Source organism: Pseudophryne corroboree (assembly GCF_028390025.1).
Source record: "Pseudophryne corroboree isolate aPseCor3 chromosome 3 unlocalized genomic scaffold, aPseCor3.hap2 SUPER_3_unloc_13, whole genome shotgun sequence".
NCBI classification, from domain to species: Eukaryota; Metazoa; Chordata; class Amphibia; order Anura; family Myobatrachidae; genus Pseudophryne; species Pseudophryne corroboree.
Genome location: NW_026967501.1, coordinates 2,775,162 through 2,795,169, shown reverse-complemented (window position 1 = coordinate 2,795,169; position 20,008 = coordinate 2,775,162). Strand labels below are relative to the sequence as shown.

Sequence of the window (20,008 nt, the reverse complement as noted above, 5' to 3'; positions counted from 1 at the left end):
AGCCGTTTTTGAGTTGTGAGCCCCATTTATCAACATTTGTGTTTTTTTTTAGATACACACATACACAGTATATATCTTCATTCAGCATCTCTATGTGAGCTCATTATCTGCAATAAATTCTACCCACTACACTATACCGCTAATTCATCCTGTACTCCAATAAATCCTAGACACTCAGAATTATCCTGACACACTTTTGTCTGGAAATACCATTTTGAGACTGTCTGTAGCCTTGGTTGAGTGTGAAGTACAGAAAGCAGAGCGTGTATATTCTCCCATCTCATATATATTTCCTCTACACTGGCCCACGGCTATACTACCCTGAATACACCCGATCCTGTCCAATTTCGGAAGCTAAGCAGGCATGGCCTGGTCAGTACTAGGAAGGTGAACCTCCTGAGAATACCAGGTGTAGTGGGCCTTTTAAAAAGGAAAATCCCATCCGACACTTTACACATCCCTGCTTCTGGAAAAACTCTCCCAGACTATCCATGGTTTTGACTTACATATACATATTGGTTTTTCTATTTTTGATGCCATCTCTATATTTCGTTTAGATTGCTAAGACTAGTGCGGTTCCACACTGAATTTACTTGTATACAATTCTTGGAACTGAGGTCTTTTCCTCAGCTCTCGGACCCAGCACAGTTATCCAGGCAGATTTTCAAGCCACAATTAGAAATTGTTTCTATATTTACGATTTACTTTTGTACCTTTCCCTTTAATCCCCTGTTTCAAGAATTTCAGATGCCTCTCTCTTACCGCCAACGACCAGTACTAATATGAGCACCTTCAGTTTAAAAACTGAATTAAAGAACAAAAGATCTATAGAAGACCTAGATACTATCTTTCCTATCAAGATCCCTGATCCCATCACAGAGACCAATTGGGAAGAGGATCTCTCCCATTTGAAGAGAACTCTCCAAAGACGCATCAGAGTCGATTGGGATTTAACCAGTCTGGAACACTATTGCAGACAAAAAATATCTCCAAGAGGTCTACGGCCTAAACTTTTTCCTTCATTTGCATTCTCCACAGATAATCTATGTAAAGATTGGGAACAATGTCTCTTAAAATGCTCCCAGGACTTAATGGGCATTCTAATAAAACACAATCACCTAATCATGGAAGAATGTACTAAAGAGATTGATACCTTGGGCCTAAAATTGGAACAATGGGAAGATAATCCTTCCTTTCAAGATTTCTTCGGCAAAATGAAAAAAGAACTTGAGTCATATGAGGATAACATCATTGAAAGGAAGAAATCTAAGTTCGCAAGGGACAAACGCGACTTCACTTCTGGACACATTTTTAAATGGACACAACAAACTCGCAGAAGGGAAACAACCAGACGGGATTATACACCATCATCCTCTGAAGTCGAACTATCAGATACAGAAGATCACCCAGATTCCAACTCAGATTCAAGAGATCCTTTCGATCGCAGGAGGGATTCCAGTCACCACTCTACTTCTACATCTGCCTCTTTTTTAGAGGTAGGCAGGGGCAAGACCCGTGGATACCCTGCAAAACAAAAACCAGGCGGGGGGGAAGGAAGAACATCAAGACAAAGATGGCGGTCACCGCAGCAAAGACGGTACCCCTCCAGGAAACAGAAGTAACCAGTGAGGGCCTCACCAAACTAAGGATAATCAATCTATCCACACATGTTCTCACGCAAGATCAAACTAGTGTCCTTGAGAAAGGTCTCTCATTCTCACCGACCAATCATTTAACCGTTTTAAGTGGGAAATAAATCTACGACATTTTGGCCGCAAACTTTTACTCAAAAAACACTTTTCTAAGAAAGATAAGGCCACTCTCTCGCCAAACAATGACCCAGCCGTCTGGTCTCAACAGGAACAAGATACTCTAGCCATTCTAGAGGAACTATCGGATGAACAACCCTCCATTTCCACTCGCCCTATCTGTAAAAACAAGTCAACATTTTATCCTCAGGATAACCAAAGTCCTGAGATAAAGGTGTTTTTGGATCTGGTGTCACGTGACTTTGACATACTTTACCGGTGCCAGAAATCCTTCAAGACAACTGGCAACTTATCCAGACAGCAGAAAACAGCCATTAAAGAGATGCAAGAATGGGACGACGTACAGATCAAAATGTCAGACAAAGGAGGCAACATTGTGATATGGCCTACTACACTATACCTTAGAGAGGCCAATAGACAATTAAAAGATACCTCTTGTTATAAGACGACCTTGTTTGATCCCACACAGAATTTTTCAAATTTATATTCTCGGATCATCAACAAATACCTACAACAAGGTACCATCACAAAAACAGAATGGGACTATTTGAATACCCCACACCCAAGGACTCCGACACTCTGTCTGCTACCAAAAGTCCACAAAAATGTGGACAACCCACCTGGACGACCCATTATATCAGGTAATGGGGGCCTTCTGGAGAAAGCCAGCTGCTTCCTCGATGTCCATTTGCGCCAACATGTCCTCACCCTTCCCTCGTATGTCAAAGAAAATCCAAGGTATACGATTGGAAGATTCCCATATAATGGTTGGATTAGACGTTGAATCTCTATATACATCCATCAAACACGATTTGGGCATCAACGCTGTCAAATATTTTCTGTCTATGTGTGGCACTGGTGACTTTCAGGATTTCCCTTTGGAACTACTCCACTTTGTGTTGAATCACAACTAATTTCTTTTCAACAATCGTTTCTATATACAGACCAGAGGCACCGCTATGGGGGCGGCATGTGCCCCCACATATGTAAACCTCTTTTTAGGCTGGTGAGAACGGGAAATGGTATTTAATGATGATCAAGAGGAATATACCAACCATATCCTGATTTGGATACGCTACATCGATGACATTTTCATGATCTGGGATGGCACCCAAGACAAATTGGATTAATATATCCTTTCTCTCAATGCCAATCAGATCAATATGAAATTTACATACACCAGCAGCAAATCCTCCATCCCATTCCTTGACCTCAGGATATATCGAGATGAGACCAACACAATAGCCACCGAAATTTTCAGGAAAGAGACATCAACCAACAGCTTACTTCATTCAACTAGCAGCCATTTTCCATCAACTATTAAAAACATTCCTAAGGGAGAATTCCTTAGGCTTAAAAGGAATTGCACTGAAGACTCCACTTTTCAAACTAAAAGTATTGATTTGGCTGCAAGATTGAAAGAGCGTGGATATAGCAACAGACTTATCAAAAAAGCCAAATCTGAAGTACAGAAAGTAGAACGGGACTCTTTGGTCTTCCCTACTACAAAAATTAAGGAAGATAAAAACACCTTACGTTTTATCGGTGACTTCTGTAAGAATTGGAAAGATGGCAGAAAAATCCTGCAAACCCATTGGCACATCTTGAAAATGGACGAGGACATCTCGGACCATATTGGCCAGAACATCAACATGAGCTGGAGGAGGGCACCAAACCTAAAAGATAAACTGGTAAGAAGTTATTTTTCGCAGCCCTCAAAGCCAAGACCTCTCAAAGGTAGCTATCCCTGCGGTAAATGTAAATTGTGCCCACACGTTACCAACCTTACGTCAATCACTGACGGATTCAATCAGCAGATCACAGTACAAGATTTCTTCAACTGTAGGACAGAGAATGTGATCTATTGCATCTCATGTACCTGTAACCTAAGGTATGTGGGCATGACATCTTGTATGTTTAAAGTCAGGGCACTTGAACATATCAGCACAGTGAGGAATGCCAAATCAGACTTAGCCCAGTTCAAGAAGCTCACTACAGTCGCCAGACATTTTTTACGTTTTCATGACAGTCCAATAGAAGATTTACATTTTTCAGGTCTAGAACATGTAAAAATGGGATTAAGAGGAGGAGATTACAACATGGCACTCCAGAAAAAGGAATCTGAATGGATCTTCAAATTGGACACCCTTATGCCCAAGGGTTTAAATGAATACATCAACTACAGCATTTTTCTACTCACATAATCCCAATATCCATTGATCCTGCTCCTTTCCCGCCTCACCATTCCATCTCATTCCCCGCCCCCCCGCCCTTTCTTCCATACTCTATCATCACCTTTTCCCATTTTTCTTCGTTTCCCCCCCTTTTTTTCTCTTTTCTTTCTTCTTTTTTCTTTTCCCCTTTCTCTCTCTTTCTCTCTGTTACTCATTCCGTATTTTCCCTCCCTCCTCTTTCCCCCCTCCCTTTCCCCCCCCTTTTTTTCTATACCTCCCCATCACTTTCCACAACCACAAACCCACTCTTTTCTCCCCCCCCTCTCTCTCTCTCTCTCTCTTTTCTTCCTTCCTTTCCTCATCTAACCCCCTCCCATTTCTTTTCACCACCACCCGAGTCAATCACATCTTCATATTCACACTCTTGTTCAATTTTTCACTTACTCTCCTACTTTCACCTCTTCCCCAGTTTGCTTCCTCACTCCACCTCCCCACTTTTTCCATATCTCTTCCATGCTTCTCCAGCCCCACCTAAACCCCTCTCCCATTCCCTCTTGCTCACACTTCACCTTCCACACAGCACACCACATAACACTCACTCACTTTCCCATCAACACACCTACATTCTTAGCATCCCTCTCCTTTTTTCCACTCTTCACTCCTCTTACACGTCACCCCCCTTTTCCTTTCTTTCCACACTACAATTGTCACACCCAGTCAAAACCCCTTCCTCTTTTCACCATCTATCAGTCTCATCCTCCTCCACCTTTTTTGCACACCTTCAGTCTCCCTTCATATTACATTTTAAATTTATATTTATTTTTATTTTATTTTTATATTTATTTTGTATTATTTTTATATTTTTTTTATATTTTTTTTTAATTTTTTTATTTTTATATTTATTATTATTATTTATATTTATTATTATTTTTATATTTTTTTTATTTATTTATTTTTATATTTTATTTATTTTCATTATTTTATTTTATCATTACTATTATCATTATTATTTTTATTTTATTTATTTATTTCCACATCATATCCATTTTCTTTTCATCTTCATCTTCTTTCACTTCCTATCATCACACTCTTCTATCACTATACATTGTTTTCCTTTTCATCTATCCATGTTTTCCCTCCCCTCTCCCCTTTCTTAATAATTTGCTCACTGGTCAACCCACCTGAGATCTGATAGGTCCGACTATCAGTCTGTCAAATCAAAGTGATATTTTTATTGGTCGTTCTAACACTTAAGTACTGGCCACTTGAGAGCAATAGAGGGAGGCTCTCGTGACCAAGCCTGAATAGGTGAAACGTACGTCGAGAACGTCCATAGTGACGTCATGGCGGCTACGCCCAGTCCGGATGCAGGCGGCCGCGCTCGTCACTGCAGCGGGACTTCGGACAGAGGAAACCAGTACAGCATCCGCCGCATACCTTGCGGCTGTGGTAACTAACACTAGATCACCAGGGTTTTAAGCGTACTACGACAAAAAGCATTAGATCTTCAGGACACTACGGGAATTTATCCCCTGCCTAACACTGACTATATACCCGTTTTGTGCTGTTGCGTTTTTTCCTTGCTGTCATTTATACTTATACCGAGGTGAATCTCATTAGACCACCAGGGTTCAAATTCATGCTTATACTCACTATCAGTGTGTAAAGAGTTGACAGCTTACCTAATGTGAGTGGTAACAGATACTAGACCTCTGTATCAACATATAAGCACTCATCTGACCTCCCTCCAGGAGATCGGTAACTACAATGCTATTTGTTACCTAACCATTTTTGAGTCAGTTCTGAACTCTGTTCTTCAACAATTGGTATCGTTCACTCTCACTCTCACTACAAGGGCTATAGGTTTCATTTGTAAGCCAGCCTTGAGCTCTTTGCCAGCATATTACCACTTACCTGTTTCCCCTTAGGGGACTAACAATTACAACAATTTGTTTGTCATTTATAAGCCATTTTTGAGTTGTGAGCACCATTTATCAACATTTGTGTTTTTTTGAGATACACACATACACAGTATATATCTTTATTCAGCATCTCTATGAGAGCTCATTATCTGCAATAAATTCTACCCACTACACCGCTAATTCATCCTGTACTCCAATAAATCCTAGACACTCAGAATTATCCTGACACACTTTTGTCTGGAAATACCATTTTGAGACTGTCTATAGCCTCGGTTGAGTGTGAAGTACAGAAAGCAGAGTGTGTATATTCTCCCATCTCATATATTTCCTCTACACTGGCCAACGGCCATACTACCCTGAATACGCCCGATCCTGTCCAATTTCGGAAGCTAAGCAGGCATGGCCTGGTCAGTACTAGGAAGGTGAACCTCCTGAGAATACCAGGTGCAGTGGGCCTTTTAAAAAGGAAAATCCCATCCGACACTTTACACATCCCTGCTTCTGGAAAAACCCTCCCAGACTGTCCATGGTTTTGACTTGTGTACAGTACAGATAATAGGAGTCGATTTTTCCCCTTATCTTTTTTCTCACATTTCTAACAACAGGCCCACGGCCATACTACCCTGAATACGCCCGATCTTGTCCGATCTCGGAAGCTAAGCAGGTGTGGCCTGGTCAGTATCAGGAAGGGAAACCTCCTGAGAATACCAGGTGCAGTGGGCTCCCCCCCCCCCCATATATTCTTTTCTTTTTTGCCATCATTCTTTTTTGTCATCTCTCTTTATCTTAACCCAACTTTGCTACCATATCACGTTATAATCAAAATCTTCATCATAAGGCATGTACAGTGACTTTTCTGGATACCCTCACTTCATCAGAAATCCATGGTATCCATTTAACACATTTTTTCTGATATTTTCACCTTCCTTCATTACCTTGTACCTCATTTGTTAAAAAGGTTAAACAAGGTTCTTACTCTCAACATCAAACACGAGTCTCAAAATTATTTCACATTTATTTTTCTTTTATTCAAGAAACAATTAAAGGTTAAGTTTTATCTCATCTCATTATTCATTTCACTTTACATTATATTAATCATTACAAACGAGTGCTCCCAAACAAGGGTTTTTTGTCTTTTCTCTCCTTTTCAATTGTAGTATAGTCTACAAAATTCCTGGGAGCACCGCCAATCACCAGCAGTTTAAAATCTCTTTTTTTCAACTGCATACATATTGGTTTTTCTATTTTTGATGCCATCTCTATATTTTGTTTAGATTGCTAAGACTAGTGCGGATCCACACTGAATTTACTAGTATACTTCATCCGTTACCTGTGCCACAAAGACCATGGACGCATATATCTATGGACTTTATTACCGATTTACCTGCATCTGGTGGACAAAATACTGTGTGGGTCATAGTTGATCGGTTCTCTAAAATGGCACACTTCGTTCCACTGGCTAGTCTTCCATCGGCATCCCAGTTGGCAAAATTATTCATAGCTTCTGACTCCATGGTCTACCACAGGAGATCGTGTCTGATAGAGGTCCTCAGTTTGAGGCCAAGTTTTGGAGGTCCTTATGTTCTGCTCTCGGTATAAAATTGAATTTCTCCTCAGGATGTTATCCCTAAATGGATGGTCAAACAGAGAGAGTGAACTAGGACTAAGAGACATTTCGTTTATTCATGTCCTCCTCTCAGGACGACTGGCTGGACTTCCTCCCATTTGCAGAATTTGCCCATAACAATCTCTATCACTCTGCCACAAAATCTTCTCCGTTTTTCTTTAATTATGGTTATCATCCAAAAGTTCCTGACTTCCAGCTTCTACCTACCCTCGAGGTTCCTGCCGCAGAATCAGCACTTCAACAATTTACCAAAACCTGGAGACAAGTTCACAAGACCTTGCTTAAGACATCTAAGAGGTATAAGACCTATGCAGATCTGAAGCGAAGAGCTGTACCAAGCCTTAAGGTGGGAGATCGGGTTTGGGTTTCCACACGTAATCTAAGGTTGAAAGTCCCTACTAAAAAGTTTGCTCCCAGATTTATTGGGCCCTACCCAATCGAAATAGTACTAAATCCTGTCGCTTACAAGGTAAAGTTGCCTCCGCATTTAAGAATTCCTAATGCTTTCCATATATCTCTCTTAAAACCATTGGTACTTAATCGATTCAGAGCTGCTCTGCCTAAATCACCCAAGATCCGATCAGCACAAGGTGATGAATTTGAGATTCACAAGATCCTCGACTCCCGCAGACGATATGGTCGCTTCCAGTTTCTTGTTGATTGGAAGGGATATGGACCAGAGGAAAGGTCTTGGGTAGAAGCAGAAGATGTCCATGCTTCAAGACTTCTTCGGACATTTCATACCAAGTTTCCAGCTAAACCTTATAGGTGTCCATAGTCCACCCGCAAAAGGGGGGATACTGTCAGCATCTGTGGTCTTACCGGCACGCTGGGGCCGTGGGGCGGGCTTCACAGGTGGTAGCTGGGAAGCGGCAGAGGTGGGCTGTTGCGCCGGATCCAAGGGCAGCAGTAGCGGCGGTGAGGGAGTCTGCTCATGGCGGTGGGACGCCGCTGCAGTGGGTCTCTCTTGCTGAGCTGTTGCTAGGAAACCAGGGGCAGTGAGTTGTGTGGCTATGTAAAAGGTCTGCAGTACTGGGCGCCGCCATGTTGGAGACCAAGTTTGAGGCATAATTCTTGCTTCCTGTTCCTTCCAGCCAATCCAGGGAAACTTCCTATAAAAGGGGGCTGGTTTAGGACAGGGACGCCAGTGCTTCAAGTTACAATCCTGTTGTAGGTGCTTTAGCCCTGTGCTCCCAGGATTATTGCCGTATTCTGGTTACTCCTAATCCTGCTTAGTCGGTTCTCAGTTGCTGCTGCAGCCCTGCCGTGCCTAACCCGCTGCTGCCTGTGGAAACGCTCCTGGAAAACCCGGTCCAGTAAGACACTTTGGGCACGGTCGGCCTCGGGTCTCCTGCCTCGTCTTTCAAGCCACAGTCCGCAGATCTTTGTCTCCAGCCACGTCTTCGAAACCACCATCCACTGTCCACAGTCCATTATCTCCAGCCTCGTCTTCCAAACCACAGTCCACCGTTCCTTGTCTCCAGCCACGTCTCCACCCACCATTCACAGTTCCACAGTTCATTATCTACAGCCTCGTGTTTCAAGTCACAGTCCACAGTTCTTTGTTTCCAGCCATGTCTTTAACCACCATTCACAGTTCCGCAGTTCATTAATTACAACCTCGTCTTTCAAGCCACAACCCGCAGTTCCTTGTCTACAACTACGTCTTTAAGTCATCGTTCACCAGCCACAGTTCTCAACCTCAGCCCTGTCCACAAGAACTACAACCCACTGACTCTTATCCCCGCCTACGCTCTTCATTGCCCCTTGTCCTATGAGAAGGAACTATATCCAACCCCCACGTTTTGTTCACCCACAGACAGCTACCTCCTTGGGCAAGTCTCAGCTGCTGGATCCTCAAACCTTGCCAGCCGTGACAAAGATTTTAGTGATAACAGGGGAATTAGCCCCTGTTAGCTGTGTGACCAGTGTAGAGTTTATCCGCTCTGGCTCAGGACGCCCCTCAAAGTGCCTACACTGTGTGTTGCTGAGCCTTCCTGGAGCGCAGCCTGTCAGAGCTGCGCTCCCACCCTTGTGCCACCATACCCGCCGGCGACCCGCTAACCGGGACACCGGCGCTGTACTCACCACTTTTCTTTCTTCTGGCTTTGTAAGGGGGTGGCGGCCGTGTTGCAGGAGTGAGCAGTCGCCTTATGTGCTTGCGATCAGCACCCTCAGGAGCTCAGTGTCCTGTCAGCGGAGTAGAGAACCATTAACTCTTCAGGAAGTAGGTTCCTATTCCCGACCCCCCCTAAGTCCCATGAAGCAAGGAGACTGTTGCCAGCAGCCTTCCTGTAACCTAACTAACTCTAGAAAATAAAAAACTAAGAAAACTTCTAGAAACTCCCCTAGCTGTGACCGGCTCCTCCGGGCACATTTTCTAAACTGAGTCTGGTAGGAAAAAAAAGAAAAAATGAGACAGCGCTTCTTACTTTGAAAGATTTTTTTTATATATATATATATATATATATATATATATATATATATATATATATATATATATATAAAACACAATAATATCACATATGAATACCGGCCAGTATTATTTAAAAAACAATTATGTTTTTATATTACACAATCTAAAACAACCAATACCACTTAATATTTTACGGAACTGCCAATCTCAATTCTCTATTGGCTACAATACAGCTATAGTTCTAACTTGCATTAATATTCATCTATCCTCTATGGAGACAAATTTACAGGTATAATGTGCAGGTTAGAATCCCACTGTAATTATTTCCAGCACAGTACTTTTAGGTACAATATGCAAGTGTACCAATCAATTCAAATGGTATTAGGCAGTCCTGTAAGCATGACAAAGCAATAGCAAGATGTTATAGCGTGTTAGTAGAAAGCAGATCTTTCCAGCACATTTAAGCCATGCACCAATTTAACTGGTGGTTGGTGTGTAGCAGTTCTTTTAGGTGCACCATGCAAAGCACCAGTTACCTCTCGCAGCTACTCCTCTCCCTTGAAGCCTTACCTGTGCTCCAAGGCTTCTGTGTGGAGTCCGTTCTGTTCCCCCTTAGCACTGGGGTGTTAAAGTGAATGTGGGCCGGCCGGCTTTCAAACAATGCTGCAGGAGTACTTTTCTCTCCCAAGGTGTTCTGCTTGTGTAGGAGGGGCATAGAGGGAGGGGCAGCCCACACTATTAAACTCTTAAAGTGCCAGTAGCTCCCAAATGACCCGTCTTTACCCCATGGTACTAAATGGACCCCAGCATCCTCTAGGACGTAAGAGAAAGTAGATTATAACCTAGCAGATGATGATGATTACAGGATATCATATAGTGTATTGCATGTAAAGTACCTTGTTCCACACCTACTCTGCTGTAGCAATATACCTTATATAAGGGTGAGTAACACGTGTACAGGCTTACCAGCGTATGAGCACACTCATAAAGGAATGCTACCTTACCAATGCTTCCAGGAGTAATATTAGGAGACATTTCTCTGATCCATCAGCTCATATGACTGATGTTATTGTTCATCTAGAATCTCCAATTCATACGATATGTTCCCCATCCATTGTTTTACATTGGTGCTGACATAGGACTTGGCGAGTGACTACATCTCCATTTATACTTCATGGTTAGTTACCAGTACAAGAGAAAGATATATCTAAGTCTTATTATAATATTACATTTGTTATTGTGAGTGTTCTCAGGAGGGTGGACACAATGATCATCTGAGACACAATATTATAAAGCCTTCATTAAAAGTTATGTTTTATTATACACACACATTTACAATTAAGTGTCCCAGAGAGTCGTCTTCTCCTATTGTTTACAAGATTAATATTGTCACAGAAAATGTCACATTTCCATAATGTATTTTACTTCCATCAGATGGACACACAAGCAGGAATATCTCAGGAGGACATCTAATGTTATCCCCGGATTGTGAAATAAAAGATAATGACAGTATACAGGATTCTCCAGGAGATAATCCCAATACCCCAATTATACATCCAGCTCTACCAGCTGTTCCCTCTGATCCTGGGGAATGTTCTCCTGATCACTCTGATATTGGAGCATCTGTTACAGCTCTGAGAGTAGATACAGTGTTTCCGTGTTCTATAGATGCCAAATGTTTTACACCGAACACAAAGCCTATTAACCCACACACAGGTAAGGCAGGTGAGAGGCCACTGATCTGTTCTGAGTGTGGGAAATGTTTTACATACAAATCGCAATTTGTTATACATCAGAGAAGTCACACAAGTGAGAAGCCATTTCTATGTTCTGAGTGTGGGAAATGTTTTACATACAAATCAGATCTTGTTATACATCACAGAAGTCACACAGGTGAGAAGCTATTTTCTTGCTCTGAGTGTGGGAAATGTTTTACACGGAAATCAGATCTTGTTGGACATCACAGAAGTCACACGGGTAAGAAGGCATTTCCATGTTCTGAGTGCGGGAAATGTTTTACACGGAAATCAGATCTTGTTGTACATCACAGAAGTCACACAGGTGAGAAGCCATTTTCTTGCTCTGAGTGCGGGAAATGTTTTACACGGAAATCACATCTTGTTGGACATCACAGAAGTCACACGGGTAAGAAGGCATTTCCATGTTCTGAGTGCGGGAAATGTTTTACAAGGAAATCAGATCTTGTTGTACATCACAGAAGTCACACAGGTGAGAAGCCATTTTCTTGCTCTGAGTGCGGGAAATGTTTTACATACAAATCAGATCTTGTTGGACATCACAGAAGTCACACAGGTGAGAAGGCATTTCCATGTTCTGAGTGTGGGAAATGTTTTACACGGAAATCAGATCTTGTTAGACATCACAGAAGTCACACAGGTGAGAAGCCATTTCCATGTTCTGAGTGTGGGAAATGTTTTGCACACAAATCACATCTTGTTACACATCACAGAAGCCACACAGGTGATAAGCCATTTTCTTGCTCTGAGTGCGGGAAATGTTTTACACGGAAATCAGATCTTGTTAAACATCACAGAAGTCACACAGGTGAGAAGCCATTTCCATGTTCTGAGTGTGGGAAATGTTTTGCACACAAATTACATCTTGTTAGACATAATAGAACTCACACAGGTGAGAAACCATTTCCATGTTCTGAGTGTGGAAAATGTTTTACACAAAACTCACATCTTGTTAGACATCAGCGAACTCACACAGGTAAGAGGCTATTTCTATACTCTGAGAAATAAATCAGCTCTTGTTGCACACAATAGACATCACTCAGGTGAGGAACCATTTTAATCTTCTGGAGTATTCTCATCATTGCCATGCGTTGTTCTTCAAGGTTCCTATCCTATCTCCTATGCTTTTTGCAATATACATGTTACCACTGAGTGAAATAATCAGATGTCATGCTCTTATTTAGCACTGCTATGCAGATGACTTGTCTCTTGCTCCGGGTACTGAGAACCTAGTACAAATCCTAAATGGTTGTCTAGCTGAGCTCCAGGTGTGGGTGATGCCAGTTGGCTGTGACTCAGTCCTGGTGAAACAGGTCTATATGGTAAAAGCTCACCAACAAAGGGCAGGGCTACAGCTCTGCTTTGCAAACCAACCAGACTTGTGCTTGGGGGTTCAGAGTAACAAAATGCTGATCCTGTGCGAAATCTTGGTGTCCTGGATGGTGGAGTGACACTTAGACATTAGGTATCAGCCACAATCAGATCCTCATCTGAGGAACATAGCCAGACTCCAGCACTTATTTCCCTCAGAAGATCTTCCTACAGTCATACATGTACTTGTATCATCACGCATAGACTACTGCAATGTCCTCTACCTGGGTCTCCCAGCAATAGAATTGCATCGGTTGTAGCTTATACAGAATGCAGCAGCCAGGCTGTTACCTAACCAGCCCGTTCCTGCCACATAACATCTCTTCACCGGCTGCCTGTAAGATGGTGACTGTATTACATAATCTTACTGACTCTCCCAGCCCTACATGACCAGGGTCCATGGTACCAGAAGCAGCTTCTGCCTCCTTACTGTCCTGCTTTCTTACTTCCACCTGCAGATGAAGGACTGTTACAAGCAGTACCAAGAATCCCCAAGCAGTACTGAGATGTCAGGGGGGCAGACAGGGTGGTGGCACAGGCACTGTCTGTGGGTAATATTGTCCCCAAGCAGCGCTAAGGTGTCAGAGGGGAGACAGGGCAGTAGTGGGTGGAGGCAGGGTGGGTGGTTGCAGTAGTGGGGGGAGACAGGCAGATGCTGTTTTGGGGAGGGACATGGAAGTTAGCAGTATTGAGGGAGACTGGGCGGTGGCAGTAGTGGGGAAGGCGGGGTGGCAGTAGTGGGGGGAGACAGGGTGGGTGACAGTAGTGGGGAAGACAGGGTGGGTGGCAGTAGGGGGGGAGACAGGGCGGGTGGCAGTAGTGGGGGGAGACAGGGCGGGTGGCAGTAGTGGGGAGGAGACAGGGCGTATGGCCACAGTGCAATACCAGTGGCTGCTGGAAGCAGTAAAGAGGTGTATCGGTCCCGCACAGAATCAGTTTATTATTAGACTTAATGATGATTATGCTTCCTTATTTCTAATTAATCCCTTGTATGTGTTACTGTTATTTGCTGTGTCAGCCTTTATGTGTGTTCTGTGTAATAATCCTGAAAGTAGTGCTGCTACCGATCTCATATCATTTGTAGTAACTTGGAAAAGATGAGATATGAGGTGCACTCTGGAAGCTTATAGGGGGTTAATCAGAGATGAACGCAGATGTGACATCACGCAGCCCCTGGAAAATGGTCCTGGCCCACCTGCGTTCACACCTTAGGGATGCGGCCACAATGTGTGTGTCTGCGGCCGCTGCGCACTTGCATTTTGTCACCACCAGCAAACTGCTATGGGCCGCTATTGCGGCTGGGTCTGAATGACCCCCATAGGCTTTCGGCTCTCCTGATATGTATCTGTTTTACTTACCTGCAATACTATAATGTAACTTGAATTGTTTCTGTGATTTAAAGGATATTTTATCCATGTTGTGCAGAGTAAAGTATTTTTATAGAGAAAAATCTGTGTATTAAAGATATGAAATAAAGTTGTTTAAAAACAAAAGATTTCCGTTGAGTCTTTTTATGTGTCTGTGTATTATCTTATTTCCAGATAATTGTCGCTATGGTGACAGAAACCATTTCCTGTTAATGTGTCACTTGTAGTGTTACTTTTGTGTCCAGCGGGTTGGCTCGGAAATGTTATCCTTTTCCCCGCAGCCCCAGTTGCTGGAGAAAATGAAGGAGGAGCTGGTGACGGGTCACGTTCCGCTTGAGCTGACAATTTTCTCCCCAGCAGGTCTTTCCACCTCTGCAGACTTGTGTCCGGAAAGAGAGATACAACGTAGGCTTTAAACCTAGGACCGAGCACGGTGGCCAAAATGTAGTGCTCTAATTTCAACAGACTGACCACCCTTGAATCCTGGCAAAGCGAATGAAGGGCTCCATCCACAAGTATTTCCAGGGAAGATGTTAGGTCTGAGGGACTATGCACAGGCCCAAATGATAATTGTTTTATGATCCTTCTATGTATGAACCAACCGATAGAGGGAATAATCCAAAAGTGTTAATACCAAAGTTTAGCTAATCTGGATGGAGGTGCGCCATTAAGCAAATTGCAATGACTGGTTAGGGGGTTTAGAAAAAACACTAGTAGGCTTATATATAAAGAAGCCTTAATGTGTGGCGCACTCTTTTCTTTATGTCATTAATAAATTAAAACACAACATTTATTATTTTTATTTAAGATAGATTTTTCAATAGGCATGACATAAGGCAATTGATTGTCAGCCTGGAAAGACAAAAAATTAAAGATATAAAATAATTTATATACCAGCACTACCTATATATGGGTAGAGCAATAATTAATATAAGCAAGTGAAATAGACCCATGCATTATGTGCCAGGGAATCCTCCTCAACACATGAGCTGTTTTCTGCTGGGACCCATACAGCCTAGCCCCTCCTTCCATTCCAGCGCGTCATCCAGTGTCAGTACTCAGACATGCTCAGTACACAGTCGTCTGTACTGGACGATTCTCGTTTTTTTAATTTATAATTAGTTTTTTCAAACCAGTTTTTTATTTGTGTTTGAAAACGAGTTTTATAGTAAGAACTTACCTTTGTTAAAATTCTTTATGCGAGGAACACTGGGCTCCACAAGGAATGGACAATGGGGTGTAGTGCAGGCTCAAAGCTTTGACAGTTCCCAGAATGCATAGCGCCGCCTCCTATATTACCCCACCTCCCTGCACAGGATCTCAGTTTTTAGTTAACCAGTCTAATGCAGTAGCAGGAAAAGAGACGACAACAGTTAGTAGCCACAACACTGCATTCTCACGACAGGAGAAGTGTCAGCGGCTAATGCCATACCAACCCAAAGAAGCTAAGTGCGTTAGGGTGGGCGCCTTGTGGAGCCCAGTGTACCTCGCAGAAAGAGTTTTAACAAAGGTAAATTCTTACCATAAAACTAATTTTCTGCTGCGGGGTACACTGGGCTCCACAAGGAATGGACAATGGGGATGTCTTAAAGCAGTTCCTTATGGGAGGGGATGCACTGTCGCGGGCACAAGAACCCGGCGTCCAAAGGAAGCATCCTGGGAAGCGGCAGTATCGAAGGCATAGAACCTTATGAACGTGTTCACAGAGGGCCACGTAGCCGCCTTGCACAATTGTTCAATGGTCACACCACGTTGGGCCGCCCAAGAAGGTCCAACAGACCGAGTAGAATTAGCCTTAATGTGATCAGGAGCAGAGAGACCAGCCTTCACATAAGCATGTGCAATCACCATTCTAATCCATCTGGCCAAAGTTTGCTTGTGAGCAGGTCAGCCCCGTTTGTGAAACCCAAACAGAACAAAAAGAGAATCAGATTTCCTAATAGGAGCAGTTCTCTTCACATAGAAACGGAGAGCCCGTACCACATCCAAAGACCGCTCTTTGGGAGACAGATCAGGAGAGACAAAGGCCGGAACCACAATCTCCTGATTAAGGTGGAACGAAGAAACCACCTTAGGTAGATAGCTGGGACGAGTCCTAAGAACTGCCCGGTCACAGTGAAATATCAGATATGGGGAACTACAGAACAAGGCACCCAAATCCGACACTCTTCTAGCTGAAGCAATAGCCAGCAGAAACACCACCTTAAGGGAAAGCCACTTAATGTCAGCTGAACCAAGAGGTTCAAACGGAGACTCATGTAACGTCTCCAAAACCACCGACAAGTCCCAAGGAGCCACAGGCGGGACATAGGGAGGTTGGATACGCAACACGCCCTGAGTAAAGGTATGCACATCAGGTAAGGTTGCAATTTTTCACTGAAACCACACCAACAAGGCAGATATTTAAACCTTGAGGCAGGCCTAAGTCCAGGCCCTGCTGAAGAAAAGCCAACAACTTGGCTATACTAAACTTGGAAGCATCATAATCATTAGGGCCCTCATTCCGAGTTGTTCGCTCGCAAGGCGATTTTAGCAGAGTTGCTCACGCTAAGCCGCCGCCTACTGGGAGTGAATCTTAGCATCTTAAAATTGCGACTGATGTATTCGCAATATTGCGATTACAAACTTCTTAGCAGTTTCTGAGTAGCTTCATACTTACTCGGCATCTGCGATCAGTTCAGTGCTTGTCGTTCCTGGTATGACGTCACAAACACACCCAGCGTTCGCCCAGACACTCCCCCGTTTCTCCAGCAACTCCTGCGTTTTTCCCGGAAACGGTAGCGTTTTTTCCCACACGCCCATAAAACGGCCTGTTTCCGCCCAGAAACACCCATTTCCTGTCAATCACATTACGATCGCCGGAGCGATGAAAAAGCCGTGAGTAAAAATCCTAACTTCATAGCAAAATTACTTGGCGCAGTCGCAGTGCGGACATTGCGCATGCGCACTAAGCGGAAAATCGCTGCGATGCGATGAAATTTACAGAGCGAACGACTCGGAATGAGGGCCCAGGTACGCATCAAACAAAGTAAGAATGCCAGACCCTATAGTAAATCCGAGCAGAAGCCGGTTTCCGGGCCCACAACATAGTTTTAATGACTGCCTCAGAAAACCCTTTAGCCCTTAAGACGGAAGCTTCAAGAGCAATGCCGTCAAAGACAGCTGGGCTAGGTCCTGGTAGACACAGGGGCCCTGAACGAGTAGGTCTGGGCGTTGTGGAAGCAGAATTAGACGCTCCGACGATAGGCACTGCAGGTCTGAAAACCAGTGCCGTCTGGGCCACGATGGAGCTATGAGAAGCAGAATTCCTCTTTTTGCTTGAACTTCCAAATTACCCTGGGCAGGAGTGACACCAGAGAGAACACATATGGCATTCGAAACCTCCACTGTACCGCCAGTGCTTCTACGAAAGCTGCTTGAGGATCCCTTGTCCTTGCTCCAAAGCCCGGAACCTTGTGATTGTGTCGAGACGCCATGAGATCTACGTCTGGAAGGCCACACCTTTCCGCTATGAGTTGAAACACTTCTGGATGGAGGCCCCACTCGCCTGCATGCACGTCCTGACGACTGAGAAAGTCCACTTCCCAATTCAGGACTCCCGGAATTAATATTGCCGATATGGCTGGTAGATGGCGTTCTGCCCACTGTAGAATCTGTGAGACTTCCTTCATTGCTAGGCGGCTTCGAGTGCCTCCTTGATGATTTATGTAAGCCACTGTGGTGGTGTTGTCCGACTGTACTTGAACAGGACGGTTCTGAATTAAATGCTGGGCTAGGTTCAAGGCATTGAAGACCGCTTGCAACTCCAGAATATTGATCGAGAGGAGGGACTCCTCCTTGGTCCACTGCCCCTGAAGGGAGTGTTGCTCCAGCACCACACCCCAACCTCTTAGACTGGCATCTGTTGTCAACAGGACCCAGTCGGATATCTAGAACGGATGGCCTCTGCACAGTTGTTGGTCCCGGAGCCACCAGAGCAGCGACAGGTGGACCTCCGGAGTCAATGAGACCATTTGAGACCTGATCCGGTGAGGCAGGCCACCCCATTTGGCTAGAATCAGCCTCTGGAGAGGGCAAGAGTGAAATTGAGCGTACTCCACCATGTCGAATGCTGACACCATGAGGCCCAGCACCTGCATCGCCGAATGTATCGACACTTGCGGATGAGATATGAAGCAACAAATCCTGTCCTGAAGTTTCAGGACTTTCTCCTGAGACAGGAACAACCGCTGGTTGTGAGTGTCCAATAGTGCTCCCAGATGTAGCATGCTCTGAGCAGGGATCAGGGATGACTTCTTCCAGTTGATGAGCCACCCGTGGGCTTGCAGAAACCGGACCGTCACATCTAGATGACACAGTAGAAGTTCTGGGGAATTTGCCAGGATTAACAAGTCGTCCAAATACGGCAGTATCCTGACCTCTTGACGGTGAAGTACCACCGTCACCACCGCCATGACTTTTGTAAAGACTCGCAAAGCCGTTGTTAAACCAAAAGGTAACGCCTGAAACTGGTAATGGCAGTTGCCAATCACAAATCTCAGGTATTGCTGATGAGACACTGCTATAGGAATATGCAGGTAAGCATCCTGTATATCCAGGGAGACCATGAAGTCCCCAGGTTCCAAGGCCAGAACTATAGAGCGAAGGGTTTCCATCCGGAACTTGGAAACCTTCACAAACCTGTTCAATGCCTTGAGGTTGAAAATGGGCCCGGGAGGACCAATTTGGTTTTGGGACTAGAAACAGCGGAGAATAGTACCCCCGGCCCCTCTGTGGCACCTGTACTACAACTCCTGTATCCAGGAGGGTTTGTACCACCGAATGTAGAGTGTTTGCCTTTGTCTTGTCCAACGGGACATCTGTCTGGCAAAATCGATGAGGGGGTCGGTTTTTGAAGGCTATGGCGTAACCTCGAGTGACGACTTCCCATACCCAGGCATCTGAAGTGGTCTTCAACCATTCCTGGGTATACCCTAGAAGCTGGCCCCCCACCCTGGGATCCCCCAGTGGGAGGCCCAACCCGTCATGTGGCAGGCTTATCTGTCTTGGAAGCTGGCTGACGGGCCGCCCAGGCTCTTTTGGGCTTAGGCTTACCAGGTTTGGAAGTGCGGGCCTGCTTGTTGTACACCTGACCTTTTGCTTTACCTGAAGGACGAAAGGGGCGAAAGGAAGTACCTTTAGCCTTCAACACAGAAGGAGCAGTACTTGGTATACAGGCAGTTTTGGCAGTAGCCAAGTCAACCACAATCCTATTTAAATCCTCCCCAAACAGAATATCTCACTTGAAAGGGAGTACCTCCAGGGTTTTTCTAGAGTCCAGATCCACAGACCAGGATCTGAGGCCACAATATCCGGCGAGCCAGGACTGACGTAGTAGAGGCCTTGGCTGGCAGGATACCGGCATCAGAAGCCGCCTCTTTAATATAACAAGAAGCTGTGACAATATAAGACAAGCATTGTCTAGCATGGTCAGAGGAGATTTCAGCATCTAACTCTAAGGCCCATGCTTCTATAGCCTCAGCAGCCCAAGTAGCTGCAATAGTGGGCCTTTGTGCAGCACCCGTGAGGGTGTAAATCGCTTTCAGACAACCCTCCACACATTTAT

General features: G+C 44.3%; 1 protein-coding gene and 3 pseudogenes across 1 annotated transcript; all 4 read left to right on the top strand.

Annotated features, from left to right (window-relative positions):
- The first annotated feature begins 303 nt into the window (after window positions 1–303).
- On the top strand, window positions 304–421 carry LOC134983372 (5S ribosomal RNA; annotated as a pseudogene).
- A 5,782-nt stretch (window positions 422–6,203) lies between these two features.
- LOC134983367 (5S ribosomal RNA) lies at window positions 6,204–6,321 on the top strand (annotated as a pseudogene).
- A 149-nt stretch (window positions 6,322–6,470) lies between these two features.
- LOC134983371 (5S ribosomal RNA) lies at window positions 6,471–6,588 on the top strand (annotated as a pseudogene).
- Window positions 6,589–11,351: 4,763 nt separating this feature from the next.
- LOC134983347 (oocyte zinc finger protein XlCOF6.1-like) lies at window positions 11,352–13,631 on the top strand. The gene has a single exon (XM_063949054.1). The coding sequence runs from the start codon at window positions 11,381–11,383 to the stop codon at window positions 12,671–12,673; it is 1,293 nt and encodes a 430-aa protein (XP_063805124.1). The 5' UTR covers window positions 11,352–11,380; the 3' UTR covers window positions 12,674–13,631.
- Window positions 13,632–20,008: the final 6,377 nt, after the last annotated feature.